This window comes from Phascolarctos cinereus, unplaced genomic scaffold, assembly GCF_003287225.1.
Source record: "Phascolarctos cinereus isolate Bilbo 61053 unplaced genomic scaffold, phaCin_HiC Scaffold_726;HRSCAF=1367, whole genome shotgun sequence".
Taxonomy (NCBI): domain Eukaryota; kingdom Metazoa; phylum Chordata; class Mammalia; order Diprotodontia; family Phascolarctidae; genus Phascolarctos; species Phascolarctos cinereus.
Genome location: NW_027556098.1, coordinates 373,731,419 through 373,747,402, shown reverse-complemented (window position 1 = coordinate 373,747,402; position 15,984 = coordinate 373,731,419). Strand labels below are relative to the sequence as shown.

The window sequence follows — 15,984 nt, the reverse complement described above, 5'->3', positions numbered from 1 at the left end:
CTGAGGTACTTTCCAGCTCTAGGTCCCTGAATTCATATACTGTGGGACTTTGAGAATGTCCCTTCTCAGCTTTGAGCCCCAGGTTCTCCTGTCAATTGAAAGGGTTGGATTACCTGGTCTCTAAGGTAGTCTCCAGCTCTAAAACTCGAATTCAATGAGAGGGCCTATAGCTGGGGAAACTGAGGCATAGGAAGGCTACTTGAGATGCCCTAAGAGGCTCAGAAATCTCCCAGTCCAGGGCTCTGTGTCTATCGTCCCAGGCTCCTCTAATGGGGACATGAGGGGGTGGATTGCTTAAGCCCATCATTCCCCACTAGGACTTTCTTAAATATAATTTGTCTTTTAAGAGTAAGGAAAAACAAACAGGATTATGGGAGTGTGCCTATTACAGAAAATTATGAGACACCCCTTGGACCAGCAGCAGGAAGGTGGGAGAAGCTGGGGGCAAGCCTCTTCCCTCTCCTCCCTTTTCTCTCCCCACCTCAGCCTCAGCACTCAGCCCTTACAGCTAAGTTCGAAGTCAAACTCTTGGTGGTAGAGAGCCTCAACTCTATTCTCTGAACATCCCACTATTTCTCTTTCCTCTCCCACCTGAGGCAGGAGAAGAGAAAAGCCTCCCCACGCCTGCCTAGGCGCACAGACAGGGCTATAGGGCCGGCCTTAGGCAAAGGTTCATCAGCACGAATATGGGGCTAGGTATTCACACCATCAACATAAAGTCTGGAGCATCTTAAGTGGAAGAAAGAAGTCATCATATATTATAAATTATCCAGAGTCCCACCCTGGTAATTTCAGTGGGCCAAGGGGAGCCAACAAGGACCACTGCTGGCAGAGGTGGTCCCGAGTGAGGGGCTGGCTCAGCTCAGACCATAAATCCAGTGTGGTCCAAGGGCTCAAAAAGGGTTGAGGGTCCAGGACATGGCTAAATTTATGTATATAAAAAAGGAATGGGCTGAGTCCTGGTGAGGGGCCCTGGGAGTTTGAGAAAAACATGAAACGTGTTGCCCTCTTCTTCCCCACCCCCAGTCCCACACCCTTCTCATCATTGAAATTCCAGGCGGCTCTGGGATGGTCAGCAGCTCAGGGGCAGGAGGAGGCTCAGTCAGAGGGGCCTTGGCATTCCTGACAGTCTCTCATGTCCTCTGAATAATCCTCTATCTGGATGGTGGTGGTATGGAAATGGAACATCCCCTGCAGCCGGGATCTGGCCTCCTTCAGCACAGCCTGGGCGTCTGCTTCCTGGGCTAGGGAGGCACGGAAGAGTGGAGAGAAAATGTGTCCTTTACTCTCCTTCAGCATTGGCCCCTAAGCCCATCCCTGATCAGAGCCTGGACCCTGACTCACCCTCTGACCCTGGTCATCATTTTTATCCCAATACCACTCATAGCTTTCCAGTCCCCTTCTGGGTCCCATCCCTGTCCCCATTCCTAGCCTCTGGCCCTGCCTCCATTTCCAAGGCTATCTTTAGCTAAATCGCAAACGCTGTTCCTACCACTATTGCCATCCCCATCTCCCCTCATCCCCGTTCAGCCCAAGCCCCAGCCCTGAGTTACAGGATGAATAGCTCTAGCCCCTGGCCGGTTGGCTCCTCACCAATGGCGATGTGGACAGAGAGCACAGGCTGGGCTACCGTCAGAGCCCAGATGTGCAGGCTGTGAAGGGCGGCCACCCCTTCCACGGAGAGCAGCAGGTCTCTGACAGCGGTGAAATCCACCCCCTTGGGGGTTGCTGAGGACAACAGGGGAAAGAGGATGAGAGAAGACTTATTCCTCTCCTATCCCACCCCCAGCCTCCTGGAAAGGGGATCACTAGCCCAGAGAGGAAGAGCTGGCAGGTCTGAGAATTCATCCTTCCACCTAGCTCTCTGGGTCAAGCTGACCCATGTCTATGTCTGTGTGGCTAGGAAGGAGGTGCCAGTGGCTACAGTACAACATCCCTGGGACCAAAGCTCAAAGGCTGCTTCAGGATCTGGTCTCATCTAGTGTCACAGTCCTGAGACCACGGACAACAATTTCCTCTCCCCTCCCCCCATCTTAAATATGCAGAATCTAGGGGCAATTGGGTCTCCAAGTGGATAGAGTACCAGGCCTGGAGAAGACCTGAGTTCAAATGTGGCCTCACTAGCTGTGTGTCCCTGGGCAAGTCACTTCACCCTGTTTGCCTCAGTTTTCTTGTCTGTAAAATGAGCTGGAGAAGGAAGTGGCAAAACACTCCAGTATCTTTGCCAAGGAAAACCCCAAATGGGATCATGAAGAGATGGACTGAAAACAACTGAACAAGGCCCATGGCGGGTGGGGGAGGGGTGGGAAGTGATTTACTCAAAGTTACACAGCAAGTCAAGGTATTCCTTAGTCCTATGCCTCCTCCATTATTTTTCACTGCTTCAGTCAGTTAATTTCATTCAAACAAAATTGCTTTCCAGGCAATCCATTCTCATCTCCAGCAAAACAGCTCAACATCTGTGCCCCACTGAGAGGGAGTGGGGGTGGTATGTCACCTGTAATCCAGGAGGAGTGGCACTGGCCGTGGAAAGAGCCCCAGGTTCTATTCCTTGACTTTACCTGTGACTTGCTGCCGTTTGTACAATGGGAAGGGTGCCTTTGCCCTTCCCTCTCCCTGGTGGAAGGTAAAGATGAAAGAGGTCCTGGGGAAGGAGTTTCTGAAGCTAGTCGGACAAGTGTTCCCCTCCCACAGCTCAGAATAGGGGAGGAAGTCTCCCATTGGCAGGGAAGAGAGGTGAGGGTAGAAGGTGGGGGAGACATTTCTAGGAACTGCCCTTGCTGGCCTGTGCTCAACAGTACTGGAGGGTGGGGCTTGGGGCTTGGAAAAAGGACAAAGCCAGGGCCTTCAAGGTAAGGTCAGCCCGGCCAAGGCCCAACCCCCCTGCCCCTCCCCGGCCCAGCTCACACAAATTTGTAGGAAACCCTGATGCCCACTGGCCCTTAACTAGAACCCCTTCTTTTGGAGTGAACACAAGTAGGACAAAGAGCTCTTAGAGGCTCAAGGCTTAGAACACCATATCAGAGCTGGAAGGAAGGTTTTAGATCACAAAGTCCAATGTTCTCAATGTACAGATAAGGCAGCTGAGGCCCATACCCCAGTAACACACTCCAGATCACACAGTGAATCTGTGGCAAAGCTAAGCCTCCATATGGGAGCTAGGTGGCACAGTGGATACAGCACCAGCCCTGGAGTCAGGAGGACCTGAGTTCAAATGCGGCCTCAGACATTTGTTAGCTCTGTGACCCTGGGCAAGTCACTTAATCCACTGGAGAAGGAAATGGCAAACCATTCCAGTATCTTTGCCAAGAAAACCCCATGGACAGTACTGACATGCTATGGTCCCCAAGGTCACAAAGAGTCAGACATGACTGAGCAAGAAGTCTCCTTACATAACGGTGGGCATCAGGGGAATTCCCAGACAGCCACACGGGGGCACCTCCCATGGGACGGGCCCATACTCAGAGCCGTAGCGACAACTCCTTCATCTCTCTCACTGCCCTGTGACCCAAGGGGCCCCACTCTTCAGGTTAGGGTAAAGAGGTTTACCTTCCATCAGCACAAGAACTACATCCCTCAAGATGGTCAGAGTGGTACCTAGGACCAAGATGGAGAAGAGGAAAGTACAGATGGGGTCCACATACTTGTACTCGGGCTGGTGGGAGAAAAAAGACCGTAGATTAAAAGGGACGTCAGTGGCCATATGGCCCAACCTCCTCACTTTGTAGATGAGGAAAGGAGATGTCACACAGAGAGTATCTGAGCTCTTCTGCGTCCTGAGCCAGCACCTTACTTTTAAGCAGTAGCTGAGGCTTCTGAGCTGAGGCAGTAGCAAAGGCTTCACCCTCAATTAACCTTGTAAATAAATATCTCGTCCACCAGCCTTCCCTGCCACTGAGGGACAGCCAAAAATCACTCTTCTGAATTGGCAAGCCTTTCCACCTGCCTCCCCCCAGGCCTGGCTCACCACTGCTAGGAGAGTGACTATCTTTGGCCTGGAGAAGAAAGCGCTCAGGGCCTGCTTGCACCCTCCTAGCCCCACCGGTTTCCAAGCATTTAAAAGGATGTCACTTGGAAGAGAGAAGAGTTCTGTTCTGCCTCCCTCCCCCCAGGGGCTGAACTAGGAATTAGAATAATACACCCACAGTTTTACAGCATTTTAAGGATATCAAAGTACCTTTATAGCAACTAGGAAGCAGGCCCTTCCAGGAGAAAGGGCTGGTTAGACCAAGGCACTAATCCTGGTCAAGATGGACCAGGCTTCCAGGTGTCTCATAATAGATAGAGCACTAGTCCCAGAGTCGGGAAGATCCAGTCTCAAATACTAACTAGCTGTATGACCCTAGTTAAGTCACTTAACCTTTACCTGCCCCAGTTTCCTCATCTGTAAAATGGGGGTAATAACATCACCTACCTCCCAGGGTTGCTGTAAAGATCAAACAAGACAGAATTTGTGAAGCACCTGGCTGAGGTAGCTGCTTAATCCATGCCAGTTGCTTTCCTCCCTTCCTTCCTTGGAAGGTTTGCTTCCCCATAGAGGCCAGATTCTTTTAGGGGAGTAGACTCCAAAGGGCTCCAGACATGTAGCCAGACACCAGCCATGGAATCACTCATTCAACAACCTACTTTGTTCCTGGCACTGGGTTAAGTGCTTGATTTACCAAGAAAGAGCAAAATGAGTCCCTACTCTGAAGGAGGTTACCTTCTACTGAGAGAGACAACAGAGACACACATAGGTGTGTGTATATACAAATTACATACAAAGTTACCTTAGAGCAGGGGAAATTGAAAGAGGGATGGGCTTGGGGAGATGGGAGAAATAATGAGTTCTATTTTAAATGCTCTGAGTGTGAAAATGCCCTCTAAGCAGTTAGTGAGGAAGGACCAGAGCTTAGGGCTGGATAAATAGATCTAGGAATCATTTACATAAGAGATAATCATTGAACTCAAAGTGCTGATACAATCACCAAGAATACACAGAGAGAAAAGACAAGGGGCCCCAGGAAAGAGCTCTGGGGCATATTCCACATTTATTGGGTATGACGGAGAGGATGATCCGGTGATCAGGCAGGCAGAAGAACCCAGAGTCAGAAAACACGGCTTCAAGCCATGGTTTTTGCTATTTCCTATTTATGTGACCATGGATGAGGGGAAAGAGAAAGGAAAAGCGTAAGCATTTGTCTAGTACCTACTATGTGCCAGGCATTGTGTGAAGTGTTTTAAAACAAATATAATCAAGTCATTTAGTTTTTCTGGGTCTCAGTTTCTTTATCTATAAAGTCAGTGAATTGGATCAGATGGTCTCTGAGGACTTTTCAGCTCTAAACCTATGTTTCTATTAGGGTAAGGACATTACAATTCAGAGAAATCAAGTGAATTGTGCACAGTCACAAGCTAATGACTGTCCAAAGTAGAATCTGAAGCCAAGTCTCCTGTCCAAAGTAGGTTTTGAACCCAGGTCTTCTAACCCCGGGATAAACATTCTTTTTACCATAGCAGCTGCCACTCAGGGGAGGGTGTGTGTGAGATGCTCTAGGGAGACAGATTTCAGTTTCTGATCAAGGAGAAATTTTCTGTCAATTTGATCTGCCCCCAAATGGAAGGGACTGCCTCAGGAAATATCAATTGAGGAAGAGGCTGGGTGATCACTTGTCTATTACATTAGAAAAGGGGGGAGGTTTTGCTCTGATGTGGGTTGACCTAGGATGGTGATCTCTGGGGTCCCTCTCAAGCCTGAGATTCCAGAGTTCTATGAAAAGCCCATTCCCAACCTCGATTCCCAAACACTAGCCACCCCCCCCACTGAACCAGCAAATAAATAAACAAATGAGTGAATAAATCAATGAGTGAATGAATAAATAAGCAGACATAATCCTTCAGTATTGGTCAGGCCAGGGCCAGAGTGAACTAGGATAAATAACTAATAATATATAAATAATATATAATAATAATAATACCTAGGATAAATAAATAACAAACTCTAGGATTCACATACAATAGTAAGTACGGAGCCATTTACACCTTTTCCCACTCTGGGGCACATGTTTAGGAATATCTGAAGAATCCAGGACTTCATCAGTATCAGGAAGTACTGGTGGGTAGGACTTGAACCCGTGTTCCCTCATTCTTAACTCAGGACTCTGTCCCCTCCCCGACATCTGTGCCAAATGTGCCTTTGTTTCCTTGAGATCACTTCCGCCTAAAGAGAGGCTATGTGGTGGAGAAGACAAGAACATTGGGATTAGTGAGGAAGACTAGGGTTCAAATTGCATTTCTGCCATTTGTATGAGCTTTGTCACCCTGGACAAGTCATTTCACCTTCCCCAAGAAGCCTTCCTAATCCCCTACAGCTGCTAGGCCCTCTCCACTCTCTTACCCCCGTTAATTCATCATACATACACACACTTTATACACAGACACACACAGACACATGTATTATATATTGCATGTATTTCCATATAGATTTGTTATATACATATGTATATAAACACTTACATATGTTGTCTCCCCCCTATAGAACTAAGCTTCTTGAGGGTAGGGACTGTTTCATTTTTGTCCATCGCCAGCACCTCGGACAGTGCCTGACACACAGCAAACTTTAAAAACTGATCATTGAACCCACTGATTGCTATTTTTCAAGCAATTTTCTATGACTTACTTATTGGGTCTGAGATAGAGTGTGAACTGTAGACCTATCCACTATACCACACTGACTCTATTTTGGGCCATATTCTCTGAGGAGATGACTGTGAGGGAAAAAAAGGTAGTTGACACAGTCAGGAACAATAGGAGAGAGATAAAGACCTCTGAACTAGGAGTTAGGAAAGCAGGTTCAAATCCTGGCTCTACTATTTACTAACTGTGTGACCTTGGACAGGTCATTTCTGCGCTCTTTGGGCCCTGCTTTTCTCAATTCAGCTTAACAAATGTTCAGTTCTTACTATGTATGAGGCACTGTGCTGAGCACTGGGGAAATAATCCCTGCCCTCAAAGGGCTTATCTTCTACTGGATAACAGAGAAATATGACCTATTCATAGGTGAGTATAATAGAAGGTAGAGTCATGGGATAAAAAGGAGAGCTAAAGTTCTGTTGGGGCAGCTAGGTGGCACAGTGGATAGAGTGCCAGGCCTGGAATCAGGAAGACTTCATTTTCTTGAGTTCAAGTCTGACTTCAGACACTTACTAGCTGTGTGACCCTAGGGTAAGTCACTTAACCCTGTTTCCCTCAGTTTCCTCATCTGTAGAATGAACTGCAGAAGGAAATGATAAATCACTCCAGCATCTTTGCCAAGAAAACCGCAAATGGGGTCATGAAGAGTCAGACATGACTGAAAACAACTGACCAACAAAAAAAAAACTGCCCTTGGAAAACAAATGGAGGGAAATTATTCCTAGTAATTGACATTTATAGAGTACTTTAAAATTTGTGAAGCGTTTTACCAGGAGAACATTGTACACAACAACAGTCACATTGTGAAATGACTGACTTTGATAGACTTAGGCCCTTCACAGCAATGCAAGAATCCAAGACATCTCCAACAGACTCATGATGGAAAATGCTATCCACATCCAGAGAAAGAACTATGGAGTCTGAATGCAGATCGAAGCAGACTATTTGCTCTCCTTTTCCTTTGTTGTTTTGTTTTATTGCTTCATTCTCATGGTTTCTCCCATTAGTTCTAATTGTTCTTTGCATCATGAATAATGGGAAAATATGCTTAATATGAATGTATAAGTACAGCCTCTATCAGATTGCATGCCATCTTGGAGAGGGAGGTGGAGAGAGAGGGGCAGAAAATTTAAAACTCAAAATCTTATGAAAGTGAATGTTGAAAACTAAAAATTAATTATAAAAAAAAAAAAGAAAGAAAACTATCTGATCTTTGGTAAGTCACTTCCCTCTCTCTGTGTACAACATGCCCATCACTGGCATTACCTATGCTGGCTCTGCCTATTCTGCCCAAGTTCACTACTTTCTAGAAGGCAGTGGCCTCCCTCAGGGCAGGGTCTTCGCTCTAAGTTTCTGGAGCTGAGAAATAATGCTGTATTGGGAGACCTACCTATCAGCTCTTCTCAAAGCCTTACTGCTGAAGAACAATCTCTCCCACAAAGACAGCTCTTCAAAGGGTTTTCCCTGCCCATGATCTCACTTGGCCTGCCCTGCCCACAATCCCTAAGAGGAAGATGGGGCAGTTATTGTTATCCACATTTTACAGAAGAGGAAACCAAGTCCAGAGGGGCTAAGGAGCTTGGTTAGACTCACAGCTAGTTAAGTGGTAGAGCTGAAGCTTGTACCCACATCTTCTCTTTTCAGCTCAGACACAGCATCCATTCCCACCTTGAGCTAATAATCCCCTTACCTTGTAGTAGAGTACATAAGCAGCCACTAGGACACCCAGGCTCTGCAGTAGATCCCCAACCACATGGATAAAAGCTGCTCGGACACTGGGGTTCTGCTCCTCCTGCTTCGAACTGGTCCCATGACTGTGTCCATGGCTGTGCCCATGGCTGTGGCCAGACTGGTGAAGAGTAAACCCCATTCTAGCAAAGAAAAGAGAGAATCGGACAGAGTCCCAAGCGCCACCATTAGCCTCTCTATCTTCAGAATTGTCTTGTGACCCTCTAAACTCTGCAGGAACCTTTGGGAAAGGTAGGGTGGGAACTTTAGGGGATCATGGCTCAAAGCCCAATTAAGTGATTATTCTCAGCACAGCTTCTATCAGACTAGATCTGGAGAACCAATTTAATAGGTTGGTAGCACAAAGAAAGTACCAGGTTCACTGCCCCCACAATTCCCTGCTCTACCACCATGAATTTCACTTTCAGGGAACCCTAGAAGAAAAACAATTCTAGAATCTAACCAGCATAAACAAAATGGGAAAATTAGATGTTGAAGGGGCAGAGGGAAGATGTCCATGCTTGTTCTCTAGTGACAGAACTGTGAATTGATTTAAGCATCCCAGAAAACAATTTAAAATTATACAAGGAAAATTACTGAATTGTTCATATTCTTTGATCCAGAAATTCCTTTTCTGGGACTGGATTCCATCCCCCACCTTGTCCCCCCCACCCCCAAGGAGGTAATGACTAAGAGAAGCATTATTTGGGATAACAAAAAAAAAAGACCAACAAAATATAGTTCTAACAATTGGGGAACAGCTGGAACAGACTGTGGTAGATGAAGGTTATTGTGAATACAATTACGTCATAGTGATGACGATGAGGAATTCAGAAAAACATAGGAAGACTTGTATGAAGTGATGCAGAGGGAAGAAAGAGCCAGAAGACCAGTATATACAATGGCTCCAACAACGTCAATAAAGACAGCTTTGAAACACAGCCGAACTCAGGTCAACTACAAAGAGCAGTGTTGGCATAATATCATTAAAGTTAAAGGGCACATTAACTTCCTCTCTGTTGACAATCAGTAAACCATAAAAGTGAAAAGTGACACATACTAGCAGTTGCAATCAGGATGTACTGCTTAACTCTTTGGGGAGAATATGCTTTATTGGGGAATGTGATGAGAGTGTGGTATTTGGGTACTAGTTAGGAATTAGCAAAATGTATCCATTTAAAAAACAATAGAGAAAGAGAAGGGGAAGGGAGTGAGGAAAAGAAGGAAGAGAGAGAGAGAAGGGAAGGGGAGAGGGGAGAAGGGATTGAGGAGAAGAGGGCAAAGAACAGGGGAGAGAGGGGAAGATGGAGAGGAAGAGAGAGAGACACAAAGACAGAGACACAGAGAGAATCAGACCCTGTTTCAGGGCAGGGACTACTCTATTTTTCCTCTTTAATTCCTAGCACCTAGCATAGTGTGGATACTTAATCGACACTGATTTGTTGAATTGTAGTTTTATAGAATCAATCATAAAACTTTAGAGCTGGAATAATAATAAATAGCTAGTGTTTATCGCTCTAGGATTTGCAAAGCACTTTCCATGATTATCTCAGTCCATCCTCACAACAATCCTGGAAGCTGGGAAAGATTTTTATTTCCCTTTACTTGCCCCAGGTCATACAGCTGAGTAAGTATCTGAGGCAGGGTTTGAATTCAGTCTCCTAACTCCAAAGCTAGCCCTCTGTCCTCCAGTGGCCTTGAGGCCACATGTAGCCTTCTAGGTCCTTGGATTTGGACTTTTGACCAAGTCCAAGTTTTACAAAACAAATCCTTTTATTAAGGGGATTTGTTGTGTGAAGTTTGGATTAAGTCAAAGGGCCGCACTTGTAGGCCATCCGGCTGGAAGAAGACTTAGAGACCAATTGACTCATTTTATGGAGGAGGAAACTGAGGCAAGATTGGGGGAAATTATTTGAGCCGTTGAGTTAGTGGCAGAGCTACATCTGGAACACAGGTCTACTGACTCCTGGTCTCTAGTTCTTTCTGCTTTCTACCAACTGGAGGAGGGCAAGGATCATTCCTTAGGGAAGCAGTGCTTTCTCCCTCAGTACAGCAGGTATTAATTAATGTTTGTTGAAGAAATGAGACCAGCTTTATGCAACCCAGTTCGGAGCAAGTAAGGTATATGTAAACAGCTTTGTAAACCTTAAAGCTCTATATAAATGTGAGCTATTATTAGAATTTGGGGGGAGATTCCTTTTTTTTTTTTAGGCTATTGGGGTTAAGTGACTTGTCCAGGGTCACACAACTAGTAAGTATGAGGCTGGATTTGAACTCAGGGCCTCCTGACTTCAAGGACTTAAAAATATTCAAACATTAAGAAAAATCAATTCTTGCCCCATACCCTAAAAAACAGACTAGATCTAGGACTGGAAGGAGCCTCAAAGACTACCTAATCCAACCGCCTCATTTTACAATTGAGGAAACTGAGGCTCATGGAACGGCATGCCCAAAGTCACACAGCTATAAGTGGCAGAGGTGGGGTTGGAAGTCCAGTCCTCTGCCTTCAGATACAGGGCTTTTTCCATCATAGCACACCATCTCCCCAGATGGGATACTCTTTCTCCTCAGAGCTGGCTAAGATCACTAGCTGTCTGGCTTCATGCTAAGTGTTCCAGGTAGCCGTTTGGGAAAGGGCTGCTGGCTGGAAGTATAGGGATGGATCTAGAGAAGGTGAGTCCTACCTGAAATGTATTCCCTGCACTTTAATAAAGAGTGGACCTGTCCAGTGGCCCCAGGTTATGAACTGGGGTCTCTAAGAAAGGAATAAATCCCAGGAATGGGAAGGTTCACAGCCAGATACAGGGGAGTATGAAGCTGAAAGTCACTCCAGGATGGAAAGTCCAGAGTTCAGGGATAAAGCCTGGCCCATTTTTTTTTACTAGAAACCTCCAACACACATAAAATGGGAGGGATTTGTCTCTTCAACATGTGATCAAATTCCTCCTTCCATTCTCCCTCCCAGGGACAGGGATCAGTGACTGATGGATTGATTGGATGGGGAGGGTGGTGCAATGGTGGGGCCCAGACTTACATGATATTCACCGCTACAGCACAGCCTGAAGTGATCAGCATAGCCCCACCTTCAATCTCATAGTCTCCAGAGACCAGACGCTGAACCGCCAGATATACGAGGACCCCAGTCACCACCCAGATGGACAGCACTGACAGCAGAGCTCCCAAGATCTCTGAGAAGCAAACCCCATCCCAGACACTGATAATTAGTGAACAATTCCACAGACTGTTTTGTTAGGGGTAGGCAATGGGGTCCTTTAAAACAGAGTGAAGACACTTTAAAATGGGGCCCACTGGCCAAGACTAAGTACCAGGAATGACCCCCTTATCACCTTTCACTGCTTACAAACGATTCATAAAATTGTTAGTGACAGGAGGGACTATAAAACTTATTAAAATTAAATGGTCATCTGAGATTAGAACACAGAATCTCAAAACTGAAAGGATTCAGAATCTAGAATGTTAGAACATGAATGCAGAGAACATTAGAACACAGCATGTTAAAGCTGGAAGGGTTCTTGACTATCTTCTTGTCCAAATCCATCATTTTACAGGTGGGAAAACTGACACTTTGTTACATCCGCTGTGGGAGCTAGTGAATTAATGTACCCAATAAAGAAGGACAACTGGAGTGCAAGGGACTTCGTAGCTCCCCAAGGGGCCAAATCCAAGACACGTTAATAAGTCTCTGAGACATTTCCTACCTGGCTTTGGACAGTCCACCTTGCCACTTCCCCTCAAATATGCAGAAACATAGTTAATCTTAGATTCATTTGATCTTGTAGGTCACTATGTCTCCTGGCAGGGGAGTTCATCTTCCTTGTCAGATGAGACTCCCTGAGGGTAAAGGTCAAGTCTGCTATTTGACTATGGGTGATTCACTCCCCCTTTCTAGGCTTCAGCTCTAACATTCTCTCTTTTAAGGTGACTTCCAGCTCTGACCTTCTCTGTTCTGAGACCTCTCCTAGCTCTGACTCTATATTCTAAGGCTCCTTATTTTAACTATACCGTTCTGTGCCTCTGTGATTCCTTCCTTCCTTTAGGTCCCATTCCTACCCCCCTGGGCCAGCACAAAATTCTGCCCACAGACAGTGCCCTGGGGTGGGGTGGATAGACTAACCAATGCTAAAGCCCCAACTCAATCGTCCCTCACCTGCTCGATGCCAGCCAAAGCTCATGGTCTTGGTTGCCGGCCGGGAGGACATCCAGAGAGAGAAGAGGCTGATGAGCATGCTGGCAAAGTCAGTAAGCAGGTGAGCTGCATCTGTCATGACGGCCAAGCTATGGGCCAGGTAACCCCCTGTACGACAAGAGAAATGGGGGTCGAGGAAACCCTTAGTTGGGCCTTAAGCCTAGAACCTTTGGCCGATCCTCCTTTCCTGCTACTCACGAAGGTGGCTTGTTATCATACAGCTCCTTTCCTAGCTGGCTAACATGGGGTTCCATTGAAATCCAGTGTCTACCTATTAGGGTTATTCCCCCACCCCTCCCCACTGCTTTCTTCCATCAGCACAGATGGCAGAACCTGCCCAAGAAGCCCACTTTGCTCCTTACCCACAACTTCTCCGATTATGAAGACAAAGCAGATGATGGATGCTACATACAATTGTCGCCGGGCCCTCTCCTTCTGGCAGTCATAAGGGTCACCGAGGCCCTGCTGAGCATGGCAGTGTTGATTGCTCTGGGAGTCAAGTCCAATGGCCTGCAGATCCAGACCAGGCTCAGGCAAGGGAGTTGGGCTGGCCCCATTCTGCCAAGGAGCTCCAGAGTATGACCTGGGTAGAGAATAAGGGCCCCATCCTATTCCATCCCCAAGGGTTGGAATGCTTAGGATGAATGAATGAATGAGCAATTGTTAACTGTGTGCTTCCTGGGTTAAGTACTAGGGATGCACAAGGTAGAGTGGAAACAGTCTCCATTTTTAAAGGGCTCACATTCTAAGGGGAGTGGGGAGACAACACGTATAAGGGTAGCAGCACGTCGGGGAAGAGAGGTCACAAACTGGCAGTGCTGGAAGATCCTCTAGTTCAAAGAAGGAAGTCAAGGCAAAAAGAGGGAAGAAACAGAATCCAGGTCTCTATTATGCTATCTATCACCATCTAGATAATCCTGTGGAACAAGTCCTGTCCCCTGTCTTGGTCCTCAGTTTTACTCCTTTGTAAAATGAGAGAGACAGACAGAGAGAGAATGTTAGATGGCTTCTAAAATCTTTTCAGACTTCGACATTCTGCATTTTTAAGGGTCAGTCGACTGACATTTAGGGTTCTGGGATTCTATGATTGTGCCTGAGGGAGGCAGACAGGAGAAGAGGCCTAGCAGGCTGAGCTTCCTCGGTTGGGGGGATGTAAGGGAATTACAGTGCCCTTCCTCCCCAGGGTTCTGCACCAAGAGAAAGAGCCCTCAGGGTATGAGGCCACTGCTGCAATCTCCTACCTACTCCCCTCACCGGAAAGAGAAAGGGCCTACAGATTAAAATGGTTCTCCTCCAGCCTTCTTCCCCCACCCCCACCCCACCCCATACATCTGGTGACTTGAAGGCAGAACTCAGACAGAAGCACTGAAGCGGGGAGACCAGATGGGGGGTGGGGCTCCTACCACCTCCTCCTCATCCTTAGGTGGGGGAGTGAAAGAGAGGGTGTAGCATCTGCATCCTGTCTTCCCCCACTCTTCTCTCTCCCTCTCCCTCCCTCTCCCTCTCTCTCCCTCTCTCTCTTCCCGGTCTGTCTCTCTCTTTCTCCTCCCCCCCCCCCCCCGGCTCCCAGCCCCTTCCCGAACTTGCCCCGCACGCCCTTCCCAGCCGCCTCTGGCAGTTTTTATCACTTTATCTCTTAGTGAGCGGCCCGCGCCTACCCCGCAGGACAAACCAGGGGGTGCGTGCGGATGGTGCAACGCAGACCTCCCCTAACCAGTGACACCCGACACCAGCTGAAAAATCTTGGCGGCAGGTCAGCTGAGGTCCAAGAGGCGGGACAGGCAGGATGAGATGCAGCCGGAGAGGTGGGGAGAGCGCGTCTTCTCCCCCACCCCCCTCCACCCCAGGCGCGCTTCTGCTCCTGATTTACCGGCCTCCAGTTTTGACGTCCAACAGGTACCGCTTCTCCGTGGGCTCCATGCGCTCTCGGCGCCTCACTCGTGCCCCCTAGAAGCCCCACTCGGGAAGTTCGTCGTGCGCTTGCGTGCCCCTGGCCCCCCGGGCCGGATCCCGAGTGGGCCAGTTCGCGCAGGACGCCTTTTCCGTCTCAGCAGCTGCCTCCCGCGTCCCGCGCCTGCTGTGCTTTATCCCTGGCGGGCTACTGCTCGTGAAACCTCTGCTGCCGGCGCGTCGTGTGCAAAGACCCGCGGGGGGGAGGGGTGTGTGGGGTGGGGTGGGGGACGTGAGATGTAGGGGGACCGGCTGCAAAGAGCGCCTTGACCGCCCCTGGACCGCCGTGTGCACTACTACTCTAGGGCCAGTACCTGCAGCCAGGGACGCAGCGCGGGGGGGAAGGGTTGTGAGGGTGCAGAAGGGAGCCAGCGTCTCGCGGCTTCACCTAGCTCAAAGCTGGGCTCCCAAGAGACAAACAGATAGACAGCAAGAACCACACGCTTAGGAAGAGTTGTCCCAGGTGCCTCCAGGGGAGGGGGCAGGGAAAGCCTCTGGTGGGGGATGAGAGAAAGATTAGGAAGTTCCAGCGTCCCTGGGCTCCAGGGACTCCCTGGGGGAAGGCATGGGAAAGGAATGGAACAGTTCTGACCAGGAGCCTTGAGAGAACTGAATGACCCCTGCCCAAAGCCGGTCCAGATAAACGGATGCTCCCTTTCCCCCCCTCTAGGTGGGGCCACCGAAAAGTACATTAAAGTTGGGTTTTTTTCCTTTAGGACTCAGACTGGCAATTCCTCTAAAGGCTCAGGCTAGGGGAAGGTGGGGTTCCTGAAAGTGGGGGCCCATGTCATCCGCATCAGATAAAGACGGGAGCTGGATCTCCCTGCTCAGATCAATTGCTCCCACTCCTCCCAAATCATAACTGGCAACTGTCTCTTCTGTCCTCTGTACCTAGCTACATTCACCTCTTGGGACAAAATCTTGTTCCCCAAGGGACATTAAATGCAGGACGGGTAGGACTGGCTTAACAGCCTAGGCATCTGCTTTGGGGGTGGGAGCGCCTTCCTTTTAGTGCCCTATGTGGGAATCTAAAACTTCAGATGTTATCTCCTACCTCTTAGTAAGTTCATCAGGCACAGGGCCTAAAGAAGGGACCACATCAGGCCCTCCGCTGCAGTCCATGAGTTCCGTGGAAGTGAGCTTATGGGGGAGTTAGGTGGAGGAGAGGCAGGCTGGGGAAAAAAACAGTGCAAGGACGGGTAGAACTGGGAGTGTCGGGACCCAGCTGGGGAGCTCAGCCAGCCTGGCCGCAAACACTTGAGGCCAAGCCCTGTGAGCCAAATGCTCTGGAGAGCAGGAGAGAAAAGAGTCCACTAGGAGCTTCCAATCCAGTGGACTGAGCTTCTCCTAAGCTTGAGCCTGGCCTGTTTTGAGCAAGCATTCCTTAGGAGGTGGGAGTGGAAGAGGATAAGGTTGTGATGGTTTGG

The 15,984-nt window shown here is 48.2% G+C and overlaps 1 protein-coding gene and 1 long non-coding RNA gene across 7 annotated transcripts in view; one reads left to right on the top strand and one right to left on the bottom strand.

Annotated features, from left to right (window-relative positions):
* Positions 1-735: 735 nt before the first annotated feature.
* On the bottom strand, positions 736-15,707 carry SLC30A2 (solute carrier family 30 member 2). 3 transcript variants are annotated; one of them, XM_020983173.2, is made up of 8 exons: positions 15,612-15,707; positions 12,970-13,190; positions 12,569-12,715; positions 11,435-11,588; positions 8,363-8,543; positions 3,550-3,655; positions 1,594-1,728; positions 736-1,244 (listed from the first exon to the last, which is right to left on the bottom strand). In XM_020983173.2, exons 1-8 carry the CDS (start codon positions 15,677-15,679, stop codon positions 1,099-1,101), a joined length of 1,158 nt encoding a protein of 385 aa, XP_020838832.1. In that variant the 5' UTR covers positions 15,680-15,707; the 3' UTR covers positions 736-1,098. The 3 variants fall into 3 exon arrangements, with proteins under 3 accessions (XP_020838832.1, XP_078001703.1, XP_078001704.1); XM_078145577.1 differs by lacking the exon at positions 15,612-15,707 and adding an exon at positions 14,478-15,015; XM_078145578.1 differs by lacking the exons at positions 736-1,244; positions 1,594-1,728 and adding an exon at positions 1,735-2,616.
* Positions 13,986-15,984, top strand: part of LOC110206113 (uncharacterized) — a 12,397-nt gene continuing 10,398 nt past the window's right edge. For 3 of the 4 annotated variants that reach the window (XR_013482502.1, XR_013482501.1, XR_013482500.1), the window contains exon 1: positions 14,014-14,503. This is a non-coding gene — a long non-coding RNA (uncharacterized LOC110206113). Of the gene's footprint in view, positions 14,504-15,984 lie in introns of all 4 variants that reach the window. The other variant, XR_013482499.1, reaches the window with a different exon arrangement.